The following is an 18,543-nucleotide window of genomic DNA, read 5'->3' on the forward strand; positions in this document are numbered from 1 at the left end:
TGTGATATACCACAAATGGAAAATATTATGATAGCTACATTTGCTGATGTTATTGTAATTCTTGCTGTTGGAGACAATAGAGAAACCACACGAAAATTACAACGGGCCAATGACGATATAAATATTGGGCCCAAGCCCAATGGAAAATAAAAATCAACGAAAGTAAATCTGTGCATGTATAGTTAATATAATAAGACCTTGGAAGCACCAATAACAATCTTGATACAAAACTTAAATAAGAATAACACATAACAAAAGAAAGGAATTAGGTATAGGAAAATGTATTGGTTAATTGGAAGAAAATCATAATTATTATTATTAGTTAAATAAATTGCTATTATACTAGCAAGTGTTGAAACCTATAGGAACATACGGAATTGAATTATGGGGGTGTTCTGCGAGGACTAACAACATACATACAACACAAGCTTTCCAGAACAAAGTTGTGAAACGTGTTGTAGCTCCACCAATGTTCTTGACTGATTACCTACACCAAGAGGTCACCACCGACTATCACTCAGGAAATCAAGTGAGTTAGAATGTGAGACATGAGGAGAGACTCCATTCTCATATCAACATTAATGTGTTGAACGGATCAATTAACGACTGACACAGACTGACGACCGGCCTGACACATAGATGGCGCTACTAGAATTAAATCCATATGTTTTTAGTTAGCCCTAACCCTCAAAATATGTGTGTATAAATTTGACAGCTGTAGGATCATTAGTTTGTGAATTATAGTTATTATTCAATTTTTTAGCAACTTTTGTTATTCTGAAAAAATGGATAAAAAGGAATTTCGCGTGTTGATAAAATATGCTTTTTGAAGGGAAAAATACAGTTGAACCAAGAACTTGGCTTGATGCCGAATTTCCGGACACTGCCTCAGAAAAATCAAACATCAAGGATTGCTATGCTAAGTTTAGACGTGGTGAAATGAGCACCGAAGACGATGAACGCAGTGGACGCCCAAAATATGTTGTTACCGACGAAAATATTTAAAAATCCACAAAATGATTTTGACTGAATGTAAATTGAAATTGAATGAAATAGCAGACACTCTGAAGATATCAACTGAATGTGTACATCATATCATTCACGAATATAGTATGAGAAAGCTCTGTGCAAAGTGGGTGCCGCGCGAGCTCACTCTTGACCAAAAACAACGACGAGTTGATGATTCGGAGCAGTGTTTGAAGATGATTAAGCGTAAGATACCGGAGTTTTTGCGTCAATATGTGACAATGGATGAAACATGGCTCCATCCGAGTGGACTGAGCACGATGAACCCGCTCCAAAGCCTGGGAAAGCGCAACAGTCGGCTGGCAAGGTTATGGCGTCTGTATTTTGCGATGCGCATGGAATAATTTTCATTGACTACCTTGAAAAAGGAAGGATCATCAACAGCGACTATTACGTAGCGTTATTATATCGTTTGAAGGACGAAATCGCCTAAAAACAGCCGCATTTGAAGAAAAGAAACTGCTGCGTCACCAAGACAATTCACCGTGTCACAAGTCAGTGAAACGATAGCAAAATCCATGAATTGGGCTAGGAATTGCTTCCTCATCCACCGTATTCCCCAGATCTGGCCCCTAGCGACTATTGCCTGTTCTCAGATCTCAAAAGAGCGCTCGCTGGGAAGAAATTTTCGTCGAGTGAAGAGGTGATCGTCGAAACTGAGGCCTATTTTGAAGCAAAGGACAAATCGTACTACAAAAATGGTATCGAAAAGTTGGAGGGTCGCTATAATCAATGTAGTCACCCTTGAAGGGAATTAAGTTGAATAAAAAAAAATTTTAGCAAAAAAAATGTGTTTTACTATGGTAGGTCGGGGACTTGTCAATTGACTTGTCAATTGACCTGTTACAACTCTTCGATAACTCCAGAACAGGACACAGGCTCCAAAGAATAAAATCATTTGATCTTGTGTAGTGTAGCGGATTGAAGGCATTTAATAAACAAATCAACATTATATTAACAAACATTATTATACCAGATACTGCAATTTATATTTTAAAGACTAATTGTAGGTTAGTCGGTAACAGAGTAGGAACAAAATAATAAATAAATAATTAAGAAGTATTTGTCCTTCTCAACTCGAAATGTATCAAAATTTATTCAGTGATTTTTGTGTGTGTTTAATTAATATTGCAGTGTACTTAATTATCAGTGCTCTTATTTTATTCCATAATATAATCAAAATATAATATTTTTAATTATTGTATACGTCTATTGATTTAAAATAACCTATTTACTTTTCGAACGAAACAACAATATTTCGAACTGTCCCCGTAGATAGGGAAACCTAGACGAGGGCGCGAGCCCAACCGAGTTAACTAGATATCGTTATCAGTACCGTCGTGTCGGATGTGGTACGGTCGTTTCAAGGCCTTTTCTTACCTTGGTCCGACTTCTGACTCGTGGTTTTCGATTTCAGCAGGAACGGGCACCAGTCGTTTGGAGAATGTGGGGCCGCGAGCAGCTTGTCGCGCTGCTGCTGATCGCGGTCTTCGGTTGTGGCAGCGGCGAAGCCGAAGACAGCCAACTGAAGGTCGGCCGGTCCATCGACATCTTCACCAGGTTAGAACACCCCTTTATTTACATTTATTTTTACAGTATGGCGTGGAAATCACGTATTAATCGATGTTGTCGATTGTGCAACGATTATATTACCTCTTCGGCTAATATTATCTGTTTGAAATTGTTTAGAAATAATGTTTACCTTTACCTTTTGCGTTAGTATATTGTGCAACGTGATTCAGTGAGAATATCAGTTATATGTGTTTTATTTGCTTAATATCAGAAATATGCTGAGGTGGATCTGCGATTGTTACCAAAATTAGTCGTAGCGTTTCAGAGAACTGATCATTCGAGACGTATTTAATATCACTGTAAGTTATTCAGTCTAAATTAGTTGCATTGTTGAATTAAAATCACGAAATCTCGTACAATTTGTACCAAAAAAAAGTAAATATCATTGACGTAGTTTATACTACCAACAATTACTGAAAGACCGTTTGTTGGTATAATTATTATATCAGAGAACAATTGGAAAGGCGTTCGTATTCTTATCTGAGTTATTATAACATAAAGTTTCAGATATTATTATATATCATATACCTAATGCTGCAATATTTCTTCATATCGTTCATGACGAAGGTTCTAAAACCGAACTTTAATAATATATGTTCGACAAATATAACCTAATAATGTTAATGTTGAACCATAATATTATTTAAGAGAATGATGAATTTAATATTAATACATTTTAACAGGTACAATAATTTTATTACTTTTTTATTATCTAGTGCCTAAATATATGTAAATGAATTTCGTACAATTTGAACCAAGAAAAATATTTAAATATCATTGAAATAGTTGATACTATTATATTAACAATTACTGAAAGAACACAATTATTGTATCAAAGAACAATTTGAAAGTATTTTTATCTGGGTGTTAATAATATAATATTCCAGATGTTTTATGTCAGCTAATACTGCAAGATTTCTTCTTACCGTACATAACGAAGGTTTTAAAACTGAACTTTAAATTTTAAAAATCAACTAATGTATCTTTGACTATAAACTGATGCTACTAGTGAAGAAAACCTTTCTAGTAGTGTTAATAATAATAATTCTGATCGTTATGTAATACATATAAAATAGATTGTTCCATAAGTACAACCTCAGAATGTTAATATCTGACAACATTATTATTTAATAGTTCTAAATAAAACTAATTGAATGTAATATGAATAAATTTTTTATTTTCAATATTCTGTATTATCTGGTGCCTAAATATTTCTTTCTGTTTAATTAATATCGAAGGAAATGTACTAAATAAATACTGTAATTTATTTTTTAGTTACTAATTAATTTTTTAATAAATCGTATACTATTTTTAATAACGAAATAAGAATTAATGATGTTTTTTTTATTTAAAAAGCTCACAACACATATGTTACAACTAGTTATTAACTCTGACTGTCTAGTAAGGTTTCCTTCATGTTATTCTTAATATACAGGTCTAAGATTTCATACCTAAACATAATAAATTAGCATTTGATTGATATATCCCTACTGGTGCACTTGGCGTAGTTTTAAAACAGTGCAGTTTTCACATATATTTTAGCTATATTACTTCAAACGATTTTGGTGTCTTCAACCGCCGGTTAAATCCACTACTGTCCAGCAATTATAGTACTTCAATTCGTACTTGAATTCAATAAATGATTAATAATTGTTATCAATTAATACCTTTTGATCTTAACTTTCCATTAACAACCTAGGTATTACATTTAAGCAGATCGTCGTTATGATTTTTAATAATTTAATAATTTGCTTTATATGGCTATATCTATTTCTCAAGTGTCAGATCGGATTTTTGAATAGATCACAGTTTCTATAGGGAAAATGGTTTACAATAAAGGGACTTAAGAGGTTGTTTATATATAATCAATGTTCTTTTTATCGAAAAATTGGCATAAGGTTATCATTGAATAGATTTCTAGTAAAACAACTCAAGAAATACCATTGAACAACCGCTGCATTTACCGGATTTGGTCTCGGTTTACTCGGATTTCTATTTCAGAAACACAAATTATCACTTTAGTCCACCGTTTCTTTTTTATTATCTTTGTGTAATTTCTTTAAGTTAATTTTAATATACTTTTACTTACTTTTCAGTACTTTTCAATGCATCAACAATATCTGATGAAAATATATTAGCGAACGATTGGGTTAAAAACAAAAATATTTCAAGTTTATTTTAAAACCATATTATTTTTCGGAAACAAGTAGCGACTTATTAGCATGATTGAACCAGCAATATTCCGATATAAACAAACTAACTATTATTGGTGGCTCTAAATTAGTTGAGTGTTGAGTAACTGAGCTACTTCAATCCACATTTCGTGGCTTTATACACTGAACTGCGATGCGTGTGTCAGTAATATACAGAATATGTTTTTTTTTTCAAGGCACAATTGTATTACTTCACTTCAATCCAGCTTTTTTGATTCAATGATTGACAGATTCAACATTACAACTCAATTTTCACTTAATTGATTTCCAGTCAATGAGTAAACCCAATTTGTGACTGTTACTAATCATTATGCCTGTTATTTTAATTGATCTTTGTGGAGTAATTACTACTTTGTTACAGTAGTCTTACCTTTTAATACCCCTGTATGAATGACTTCCTATTTATGTTAAAAGTTCGTTGTAAAACGATTCTTTGTGATAGTTGTTAATATTAATGACTCGTCAATATTCGTATTTAATTTAAGATTTTTTCAAATATGTTTTCTCCTATATCATAAGTGAAATTTATTAACCATATTATTCTCGTTGACCATTAAATGAAAAAATAAACTTCCTATTAAAACAACAAATATTAATAAACCCATGTCATTTTTGGACATAATTTTGGGGAAAACGTAATTACATTATCAGTTTACTAAAAAAGGAGCATTTAAAAACGCCATATACTAATATTCTATTACCATAATTGACGTAACTATTCCATTTCAGATCCGTTTTGTTTCATTTTAAACGGTCATACAACGATTTACAATTATTGGGACTCCAAATAAATGTTTTTAATCGATAGTGTAAATTTTTTTGTTATATAATGAACGTAATTCGAAAAAAAATAACTTCAATTTTGTGTATGTACAAGTATATTAACAAATGTAACAGTCCTTTTGCAATATAATATTATTACAGTGTTACTTAACTTAAAAATTCATCTGTACTTGATTTGATGTTGGATATTTAATGTTGAAAAAACACGGAAATTTTATAATGGTTTTAAAAGTATTAAATAGTTTCAATAATAGTATAATATAATAATATGAAGCAAATATTCTCATTACATGTTAGACTAGATATATTAATTTCTTTCTATGTCATACCTAATGAAAAATTTAATGCAATACCTGCAATATTTAAATTAATAATGTGATGACATAAATATGATGATATATTTCTAAATATTGCAAACCATTTTTTGGCACTGGTAAAAAGCTATACGCGCGATTACTCACACATGACCATGTAATATCTTGAAGAAGGTGCTTGGCGATGTTCGGCTGCAATTCTAACGAGTTTCTGTACCATTTCGAGACATGAATACATTGCAAAACACCAGAGATCAAGAAACAATCAAAACAGTGGATTTCTCCCGATGAATGTGCACCAAGGAGGGTCAAGTTGTGCCTGTAACTCGGTCAAGCCAGCGTTATTCTGGACGCGGTGTTATTCATACCGATTTGTATTCATTTATATTTAATTCATAGTCATTCATACGATTATCTTACCGAAAAAGGGTAAAATGATCACCGGTTAATGTTATTCAAGGCATTTGTGTAGTCATCACGGCAAAACACATAAATTGAACTACAAATTGGTACCCCATCCAACATATTATCTAGAGTTAGCTCACAGCGACTATATCCTGTTTTCAAACCCGAAGAAATGACTGCGTGGTTAGAAATTTGGGTTGAATGAAGAGACCATCACTGAAACAATCCCCTATTTTGAGAGTTTTGAGAAAACCTATAATTTAGAAGGAATACAAAAATTAGAAAACCCTAGAAAACAAGATAATGTAGAAAAATTAAATATATTTCATTCAAAAATTTACTGACTTACTATATAAACAATATCTCTTTTTTATTATAAACAATTATACTCAGCTTGACGAAAAATATAGCTATATTTTCATTAGTTTTCGATTGATTTTTTCGAGAGTTACAATAATGATCTAGTGGATAAACCAGTAATATATATTAATATATATAATTATCTTAATAAGCTTCGTAAGATCTTCGCAGCTAATTTCATCGTAGTAGTCGACAAGTAATTTCAACGAAAATTCAAATATTGTTGAAACATTTTCTCCAAAATTCAAATCCAAAAAAGATTATAACGTTTACTATTTTTTATTTCTTATGTTTTAAAGTAATTATATAAAACACAATAGGTCAAATGTATGCAAGAAATCACGCCCACGGTCTTGAGCTACTTTATTATTAGTTTAGAATGCGAGGGAAACAGTAAATAATAAGATAAATATTTTTCAGTAAAATGATTTCTGTTTGCGGAATTTTTTATAGCTTTTTGAAACACGCTTGCCCAAAATTTGTTACTTTTCACTAGATCCAGTTCTATAAATGCATAATATTTGTAAGAAAATATCTCCTTTATGTGGAATTGAGATAGCTTCTTCATCCTTCATCATCCATTTTGAAATCTTACATTCTGAAGATCGGATAGAAACTGCTGCAATGTATCTTTCGGAGTTATTTTTTATGTTCAAGAAATAATTAGAAAGTGAATAAATTCTTGGCTTTTTTCAAAGATATCTAGGATTTTCCAACGAAAGGAAGACAGTTGTTTCTAGCAGATTTCAGTGGCCTTGTAACTCTATAATGAGCACGTTTAAATACTCAGAACATCTTTCTATGAACTTCCTTCCGTATTCAAGTTTTGCAAGAAAAAGTTCATTTATTCTTTTATTAACACCTTCGGTAACTTGAGTTTTACTTAGTCGACGAATAAGCTCTTTGAATCGTTGAACACAAAGACATTTTAGGACATAACTGAATTGAATGTCTACAAAATGCACTAGAAATAAGGCTTATTTGAGCCTTATTTGATTGGGTTAGGATATTACGCTTAATTCTACTGAATGTACAACAGATTTTTGGTTTTTTTTTTTTTGGAAACTTGAGAAACAAATTGAGAGTTCGTCTTAAATTTCAACAAACTTTCTGTATAGAATTTTTCTTAGCTCTTTTTTACCGCATCAGCTATCTTCTTAATTGTTCGGATTATTCGAATTCTAAATGTATTTGCACTGTTCGTACAAGACCTAACATTTTATTCATGCTAACTTAACTCGGCTATTAATTATTTGAAGAGTAAATAAAAGTATTATAGATCTACCCTCAGACGTAACAACGATTACCATGGCAACTTAACTCCATGACAAGTAAAACTAAAACGATTAGAACGTTCTATTTTCGCTACGACTTCGAAATAAACAGTATACAGAAGCATTCTTCTGTTACAATGCAATGTTGTGCAAAGCTTTTGAATCAGTCGATTATTTTCTCGAGCTTTGTGGACACAAACACACGGTTATATAAAAATATTATATATATTACAAAAATTCACCTCTTGAATGCTATTCATCAAGCTAATGTGATATTTCACGATTTTTACCATTAACCAAGTTTCATATTCCACTCGGCTATTTCGTCAAATATTCAAATCGGTTCAGAAATATATTCTTGCAATGTAGATTAGCGACGATACCGGTTCGACCTACTAATTGCTACGTAAACTGGTTTTTTAGAAACATATTCTGATTTAGTTCTATGTCAGAGTGTCCAAACAAATGCAAGTAGTTTATATATTAAATGTACAGCTTTAACAGAACAGCAACAATAAATTAAAATGTATGATATATCATAATACATCATGAGAGACTGTCCTGTCTATAAAATTAGTCTCAAAATTTTGGTATAATACAAACAAAAAAGCATTAAGTTTTCTTTTTTAAACATACTTGTTAGTGTATGACTCCATGCGATAGATCCAATAAAAATCAATAAAATAAAAATCCAAAAAAATCCCACCTATCTCGGTTGTAGCCTTATGCCAAAATATTGATTCGTTATATCTTAACCAAAACACATTTCACATATTTTCTTTGATTAAATGGGCCCCTTCAAAATAATTAAGTTTTTAATTGATAGAACTTTACAAACATATTTTTAAAGGGAAATAAAATTGGCACTATATATATTGAAAGCCTTTGCACTAAAACTTTTCATGTGGTATAGTCACATTTATTTTCAATGTAATTGTGTTATCACACCATTTGGACACATTTTGGGTTTAAACTCTGATGATTTCTTCTGTTGTTACATGTTGTGTTTCTCTACAAAAAAATTAACTATATATATATATATATACATGTATATATATATATATATATATATATATATATAGTTAATTTTTATGAATAATTAAATTTATATGAATACATCCATATGAATAATTGTATACATACTAAGTAAAAATAATGCTAAGTCTGGGGATCAACTTGGGCTGTTTGGCTTGATTAATACATTTTTGAAATAGAACTGGAAATATCTCATAAGAAAAACAACGTTCGTTACGTAAAGCTTTTGAGACTAGAGATTTATTATAGTCAAATAATAGTTATTATAACTAAGTCACAAAAACTCAGAAACATACTTATCGTGCTGTACATCATTCACACAAATTTGGCGACATAAACAAACTGAAACAACAGCCTGTAGAAAATATCCAATCAAATGCCTTCGTGGGATAATTTAAATGAACCAATCAAACGCCCAGAAAAAGTGATCTCAGAGACTGTATTTGGTGGGACTACTCAAAACAATTCCCCCACTTCGCCTATATAAGTTAATGCTCTATATAATATTATATGTAACAAATCTTCCCCTAAAACACACAGCTTTCCCTTCACTGTTGTTCTACAGATTAGTATCAGTTAGTTACATGTTTCATAAGACGCACTACAACCTAATGGCACTAACAACACTACAAATAGATTTCCGCACTTTAGACACCTTTTTTCATTGTTGGAATTCATATAGAAAGTATCAGTTCCCATTGTGAAATCTGATATTAGGAGCTATGTCACTCTCACAGGCTTCGGTGCTTTAAAAGACTGAAACTAAAAAATCATCCACTTATCTCGAAACCCGTTAAAATATTTTTACATTAAATATAACTTTAAAATCGAAAGAAATTTGGTACACACAGTTATATCTACTACTTACCAATATAACATTTTTGCGATAAAAACAGAAAACATATCGAAAAAATATCTATTGCTCAAGAAATGAGTACTAAGCAACATGAAAGTTCTACATTTTGGTCATGCTATTACAAGGAAGACACAAGTACGTTGATGTTATATTGATACGCAGTGGTATACATGTGTATCGTGCTTATTAGCAAGTTAAATGCTGATTTACAATAACTTTTCCTACGGATCATACATATTTCCTAATTTGTAAAAAATTATAATAAATTAACTCGATCATTCTGAACGTCTGACGTAATCGACAGGTCGGCAATCAGTTGGTCAACACGATTTGTAAACTCTTGAAAATACTTTCTTTAAGTGTAACAACTTTTTAATTGATGTTTTGCCCTTGAGCATTGAAGAAGGTTTGTACAACTTAAGATTGAAAATCAGTCGGAAATGCTAGGCATACAATCTGATATTTTTTTTTACTTTAGTTGTGTTGTTCATTACAATGAATGGTGGACTTTTAGAATTAGTCTGGGATGAATCAAGGAACCCACGCAACGGTATTTCTATACCGAACACTTATTCTCGTACAGGATGAAAAGTCGTCTTCTCCCCTGAAGATTAATTCGTTAAAAATAGCAAGACTTCTTCCACATTTCCGTTTCTTAGGCTAAAATAAATGAAATTTGTATTAAGGTAATCTTGTTTTGATATATCTGTTCAGTAAGTACTGACAAATTACAGATGTCTGCTGTAAAACAATATCTGTGTTTCTTTACTTATGTTGTACATACGTAACGACAGTCTGCATAAGGCCATAAATGTAGAAACTGTCGATAACGTTATCAAGGACCCTGCCCAAAGACATAAAAACATGAGGTTCCATCAGCACATCAATGTGGATGTTATCCAGCTCCTAGATAATGATAGCTTAGTCAGAAGATGAAAAGAGAGTAACTGCATTTGATTTGGTTCAGTGAAGTTGCTAGTAATACTCACTCAGTGCACATTAAAGACAGTGATGCAAATGTTAAGCCCATTTGTGTATCGTAAAATAAGTACTTTGAAATTTCCAAACCGTTGCAAATTAAGATAAAAACAAATAACTTATTAGTGTTAATTTATTAGACCGCTATAATAAATAATTTAAAAAAAATAAGATATTTTTAATAATTTTGATCTTCTGAACATTTTAAATATTGAAAATTATTAAATTGTTTTAACATTCATTTAGTATCATGCTTATAATTAACGTTGGGAACTATCGACTGAAAACAGTCGAAACAGTCGCTGGTCAAAAAACTAGCGACTGAAAATAGTAATTACTATAGTATAAGCGAGACATGCCAAAAAAGAAAAGGAAAAAAAAATTAAATGTTCTGTGAAAATAATGTTCTGTGGTTCTGTAAAAAGGAATGGAATTTTTGTATGGAATGGAATAATATTCCACAAATGTTTTATCGTATTTTCATATGTTAATTGCTCTTTTAAAATAATATACCATAATAAATATAGACAATACAATAGAACTTAAAACCTAAAAAATAAAGATGTACAATAACCATAAATACCAAATAAAAATTAAACATATAGCTAATCATAAAAAAAATCCATGACATAATTAAAAATGATCGCACAATAACTACTAGAGCTTTTTTAAATAAAGTAAATGCTTTATTTATTATTGAGCGGAAATATTTTTTAACAAAAATCGAGAGAGTAATTGAAATATTACTTATTGCCATAAAAACAGTCAAAAGTATTTTACTATTTATCATTCACAATTTTAATCTTTTTACCTTATTACATTAACAATTTTGAAAAATATCGTTCCAAAATATTAATATACAATATTAATATACAATATATCGTTATTTACAAGAAAATTACCAAAAAAATCATAAAACTATATATATTACATATAAATCTATGTAAGCATAAATTGGGTACATTTTTGTCAAGGTCGCGGCTAGGGCGACAGAGCCAGAACGTTAAAAATCAATCGAATAAAACTAGTAAAACCAAAAATAGTAATTTAAAGTACATAACTGAAACAGTCGATAGTAAATAATACCAAAATCAGTCGCATCGATATTAGCGACTGAAAATAGTCGACTGAAACAGTGACTGATAAAAAATAGTAAAGTCAGTCGAACCAAAAATAGCGACTGAAGCAATCGATAGTAAAAAGTAGTCAATTACTAAACAGTCGATAGTCATTTTCAGTTGATAGTTCCCAACGCTACTTATAATGCTATAATTCCAAACAAACAAGAAGTATCATTGTGACAGCAGGCTCTCAATGTTTCTAAACTGTCCAACAATTAAATTCCTACGATTTCAATAGTTCTCAGATTTTAATTGAGTTACTCAGAACTGAATTTTGCCACCTGCGAGCATCGTTCGTTGTCTTGCAAATCAAAATCACCACTTTTAAATTACTAGCCACACGTTTATTCAGCTGAAAGTGTGACTGACATTAAATGATGCAAGATGTAAGTAAAACTTCACAAAAATAATTTATTTGTCAGAAAATACTACTTATTTGGAAAAGATTATTTTTATTTACTGTTTTGATACAGATAAATGCACTAAAATTATCTATCATGTGGATAATTGGTAAAAAAAAATCTATATGTCATAGTTTATAAAACAATATGAATTAACACCATGCCCAGAACAATTGAATAAAGGCATTATTTATTTCATCTTATTAAACCAAACATCATTGAAAGAGAAAAATATACTGAGACTTTTTCAGATATATTTACCTAAAGAAACTTAAAATACTTTCTTTTTGTTAAGAACACCAAAAACGTTGCCTTTTTCCTCTTAATTTTAATTAACTCTACATTCATAAACAAAGTTACGTATGCTTTACACGTAATTTAATTCAGGTTTATCAATGTTTGATTTAAAAATCAGTAGTAAACGTCATTTTTTTATAAAACATCGCATTTTAATAAATTTTTTTCCCTTCGAAGAGAACTGGATTTTTACGGATTTATTAATTTCAACAAATTATCATAAGAGCCTCGCTAAAAATCTTGAGACCAAGGCCAAGCCATCCATTAACCAAAACGACATTTTTTGTTTAAATGAAAACAATCTTTTCATTACATCTATTTACGTAGACGTTTTTTAAATTGTTTGAGGACACACACACAAGTGCATTCCAAATAGTTTGACACGAATCGTATGAATATGCCATTTCATGAAGTCTGTGCTATTTGCACATGTAAATTTCGGTCGTTAAATCGGCATTGTCTTTGTTACTATTCAATTATATTCCGCGAAAAAATCATTAAAATTTATTATGTGTGGGAAAACGTTTTCGGCCGTTTATTTTTTACAGGAAAAAAGTTTTTTATATATAATTTAAATATTGTAACTATTATTACAATCCGATCAGATTGGGATTCAGCATCGTGCACATAACGATTGGGGTTTCCACTGATAAAGGAAGGTTAATTATTAGGACCACTAACTTACAGGGAATTCACAAAAATTATCATACGCCATCAGTGCGTATTCACTAAATTAAAATTGAATTAGTGTTACTTTATTAATTTGAACCATTATTGTGATAAATCGGTATGATCCAGTCATTTTTTGGTATATTTATAAGAAGTGAAGCGCTTCTCAGATAAGTTACACCTCATATGTCGGAACAAGCAGTAATCAAGGAGCAAGGTCTGGAAAATACGGCAGGTGGGATGGCCCTTCCCAGTTTAATGATTCCAAGTATGTTTTCACCGATTTTGCAACAAGTGGTCAAGCGTTTTCATGCCGAAGAATAACATTGTTCGGCCTTGTCTTACTTGTATTTCGGTCGTTACTCGCGCGGTGCTTTACTGATTTTATTAGATTTCAAACAGCAGCACAGTTCATAATATACTACACCAAGCTGATCCCACCAAATACAGAGGAATCATGGATATTCGGCTTTGTCGGCATGTTCCCCATGTTATTTGTCGCTTTAGATTATCGTAATGGATACCCTTTTGATCCCCAGTAACAACACGATGCCAAAAATCCTTCCGATTTTGCCGTTAAAGCAGCCTTTCAGACATGACCAAACGCAATCCATTGTATCTTGACTTCAATTCATACTGCATAAAATATCCAAGCTTTTGGGTCATACCCATGTTCTTCAAGCGAATGGAAATGGTTCTTGTGTTACCTCCAACAATTCTGGATATTTTTCTTGCGTTCTGTACAGATTATCAGTAAGTAATGCTTTCAAGTATTCGTTTGTTTAAGCTCTCGAATGTTTTTGGCTGTCCAGAAAGCTCTTTATTTTCGGTATCAAAATCATCAAATTTAAATTGTCGACATGACGATTTCGAGGACATCGTGCAGGTTTTTGTTGGGTACGTAACGATAAGCATTGGTAACGTAAGTCAAAAATAGGCGTGTCGTCTGTGTAGTCCCCAAGGTGGAAGTACCTTCCGACTAACCACTAGAGTTGTTCAATTTTCAGTCTGATCTGCACAGTTTTTTGTATAATATGGATTATAACAGGTCAATTGAAAAGTCCCCGGCCTACCATAGTAAAACACATTTTTTTGGCAAAATTAGTTTTTTTATTCAACATAATTCCCTTCAAGGGTGATACACTGATTATAGCGACCCTCCAACTTTTCGATACCATTTTTGTAGTGTAGTTCATTTTGTCTTTTGCTTCAAAATAGGCCTCAGTTTCGGCGATCACTTCTTCATTCGACGAAAATTTCTTCCCAGCGAGCATTCTTTTCATTTGGAGAAAACGGTGGATGAGGAAGCAATTCATGGATTTTTGCCACTGTTTTCACCGACTTGTAATACGATGCATTGTCTTGGTGAAGCAGCACTTTTTCGGCGATTTCGACCTTCAAACGGTTCAATAATGCTGTGTAATAGTCGCTGTTGATGGTCCCTACTTTTTCAAGGTAATCAATGAAAATTATTCCATGCGCATCCCAAAATAAAAATGTCATAACCTTACCAGCCCACTGTTGCGTTTTCCCACGCTTTGGAGCGGGTTCATCGTGTGCAGTCCACTCAGATGACTGTCGATTGGACTTCGAAGAGAAATGATGGAGCCATGTTTCATCCATTGTTACATATAGACGCAAAAACTCGGGTTTATTACGTTTGATCATCTTCAAACACTTCTCATACCCAAATATTCCTGAATGATATGATGTACACGTTCAGTTGATATCTTAAGAGTCTCTGCTATTTCATTCAATTTCAATTTACGATAATTCAAAATTATTTTGTGGATTTTTTAAATGTTTTCATCGGTAACAACCTCTTTTGGGCGTCCACTGCGTTCACCGCCTTCGGTGCTCATTTCATCACGTCTAAATTTAGCATACCAATCCTTGATGGTTGATTTTCCTGGGGCAGTGTCCGGAAAGTCAGCATCAAGCCAAGTTTTAGCTTCAACTGTATTTTTCCCTTCAAAAAGCAATATTTTATCAACACGCGAAATTCCTTTTTATCCTTTTTTTTCACAATAACAAAAGTTGCTTCACTAAAAATTCTATAATTCACAAACTAAGGATCCGACAGCTGTCAAATTTATACACGCATCTTTAGGCTTGGGGCTAACTAACACTAGGCTAACTATGGATTTATTTCTAGTAGTGCAATCTATGTGTCAGGCCGGGGACTTTTCAATTGACAAGTTATTGAGCATCCCAAAATTTGCATAGACAGATTACAAGCTATTAAGCTGATTTATCAGTCTTTAGTACATTTGAGAACCTTGACTTAACGTCCGCCGTGTATAGTTTTTCTATACTTCTATGAAGATAAGACATTTTTCAGAGGACACTCAATATTTTTCAGAAAAGATACATCCAATAATTGACAATAGTTTTGCGGTAATAACTTCGTTTTTATAGCACTTGATGTCTTCAAAGGCAATTTTCATTATAGTTTTCCTAGCAAAAATAATATTTGTTTTATTTTATTTTGAAGTTGCCTTGAGCAATTCAATTTTTGAAATTAGTATATTCGACAAAAGACAATGCGTGTGATACAAATAATTGTTGAAAGTGTAGGTGAACGTATATTGTAACCTTAAGATAAATGGTTGCCAAACCGCACTTATATATTTTACCGGCTTTTATTTTACAATGCCTGTAAATTGTTATTGTTTTTACCAGTCACATGACAAACGTTTATTTTATTTCAGTTCAGAACCGTTTACGTAGTTCTTTCACCTTTCTATTTTGCCAACCGTAATCGGTTTATAAGGTCGAGGTTTTCAATGACCTCTCTCGTTCTTCAACCAAATCTGTTATTGCCTCCGGGCCGCCGTTATTACCTTTAGATAAACGATTACTATCGTCTTCATCTTCCAGGCTTCGGAATGCAGTCAGGTATTTTTAATTTAACTGCACTAGCACTAGGCTAGGTTTATTCGATGGTTATTTTTTATTGTATTTTGTATCTGGGATATGTAAATGCTTCTTATGACTCACTAGTCACATATTGGGTATGGATTACTTAATCTGAAAACATAAAAGATAAAAACTTCTAGAATGGGAGGGGGAAGCTGTAGTTATTTAAGTTATGTTTGACATTTATTATCTCGCATTGTGGTGTGTTGAACATCGATTTTTGGACATGAATTGTTGTTTATAAGCAATATAAATCTAACATAAAGAATTACAATAGACTAGGCAAGCCCTAGTGACTTTAGAACGCCAGGAATTTAAACTACCATAAGATATGTTTAATATACTGGAGATAATCGTTAACTTTCAGAATTAGGTGCCAAACTGAAGTGAATGTTGTCAAACCAAAACGGAAAGAGTATATCGATACCTATCTTAAAACCATTGTGGAAATAAAGTGTAATCTTTGCTCGTCAGTCTTCGTATGTTCTATGTAATCATTTTCCATATTTTTCTTATTTTTTTCAATATATGGTGCTTTCCTTTCATTCCTCTATTCACCGTTTTTGTGTTTCATGTCACCACCTGCCCATCACTTATTAATTTCTGATATCTTTTCAGTATTTGTGTCTGTTCTTTAGACTGTTGGGGATCTTAACACACCATTTTGGTTCTTCAAATATTTAAGTATACAGATATTAGCACATGCACAAAACTCGAAGGACCAATTTCCTTTTAATATGCTATTCAGCTTTAACAAATAACAAACAGTGTTCTTAACCGTTTATAGATTTTATTGGCTATTTGTAATTCTACATATTATATTAAATTACCTATTCTATAATACCACATTTCTTAATACTATATTTATATGTCAAACCATTATATCTTATTATGTCGAGGGCATCTGAACTACCTTTAAGCCATAGACAGAAGAAATACTGTTCATCGACGTATAAACCACAAATAATAAGAGCATCTTTAACTATAAAGACGCAACATAGGCATATACTCATTAATATATACCCGGTCTCTTAATTTGGCCAGTTTATTTTTATATTTTATGATTAATTATTTATATATTTTATGATTAATTATTTATCGTTGTTATTTTCTAATTATTTTATTTTCTCCCAATTTACTACCATTTTTAATGGTACTTCTATGTCCTGATCCTGTGCTAGCTAATCCGAGTAAAGCCGCATTGCACTCTTTTTTCTCTATCCATGGTATCGATTATATTCTCATTCGCTGCATTTTCAACAATATTTTTGAGATATAATTGATAAATACTATGGTAAAAGCATAAACATCATCGTCCATGATGCCTAGTTCAGCTTGACTTGGCCTTTTATTATTGGACATGCTTTAACTCATCCTGAATTGTATAGACTTCAGGCTGTAATATAAGTTATGTTTGACATTTATTATTTGACGTTATGATATATATCTGTTTAGAAATAATAATGTAGTTTTGAATTACATATTTCCCAAAAGTTCATAAAAATCTTAAACATGTCAAGATAAAATCATAGAGGCATAAGGTAATCCAATATAAATGTGATAAATAAGTGTTTGATGGGATTGGACAAGATTTGTTCATCATTAGCTGCTTGAAACAATGACACATAATAATACTTACTGCTGTTTGGTTGGTCGATTTGTAATTGGATTCGGATTTTCATTCAATGATTCACTCATAATACATCTGCAACATTGAACTGACAACTTCTACATATTTTGAATCAATTTTCATAAGATTATAGACAATAATGTAAATTTAACATAAAGGATGCCAAAAGACTGTGTATAAGTTACGTAACCGATTTAAAATAATTTATGACAATTATTGTATCTCAAAAACGTCAGTAGAAACATTAAAAATGAAAGATCACCAATTTTTCACCCATACTATGTTCTGTAAATCCAATTCAAAAACATGTTTATTATTAGGTAGTGGATAAATAAGGTTAAATGCTAACGCACCTCTATCTAAATAGTTTACTTTTGATAACCAAGTCTCCTAGATGATAATGAATGTTTACATGTACTACTTTACTGTCCCAAAAAACCTAAGATACTGCTATCAAATCCTGAAAAAATATACTGTTTAATAAAACTCCATTACTGTGGTGTTTGAATTGTTAAATTAAGTACAATATGACACCATCTCACGAGGATCCAATTTCAGCTATAAGAAACCTTCAACTTCATCTCAACAACTTGGGCTTAATCCTAACCAGATGTATTGGCGCAAATCCAAATTATCTTTAGATATAAGTCAATTCTAAGGTCCATATGGACGAACGGTATCGAACTGTGG

The 18,543-nt window shown here is 31.6% G+C and overlaps 1 protein-coding gene across 1 annotated transcript in view; it reads left to right on the forward strand.

Annotated features, from left to right (window-relative positions):
* tsl (membrane-attack complex domain containing protein torso-like) overlaps window positions 1-18,543 on the forward strand; it is an 85,238-nt gene that overhangs the window by 17,494 nt on the left and 49,201 nt on the right. Inside the window, exon 2 of the mRNA XM_076417583.1 lies at window positions 2,444-2,586. Coding sequence (XP_076273698.1) covers window positions 2,471-2,586 — 116 coding nt within the window. The 5' untranslated portion in view covers window positions 2,444-2,470. The remainder of the gene's footprint in view (window positions 1-2,443; window positions 2,587-18,543) is intronic.

Source organism: Rhynchophorus ferrugineus, unplaced genomic scaffold (genome assembly GCF_030347505.1).
Source record: "Rhynchophorus ferrugineus isolate W39M unplaced genomic scaffold, kcgeb_rfMv2 rfM11, whole genome shotgun sequence".
NCBI lineage: Eukaryota > Metazoa > Arthropoda > Insecta > Coleoptera > Curculionidae > Rhynchophorus > Rhynchophorus ferrugineus.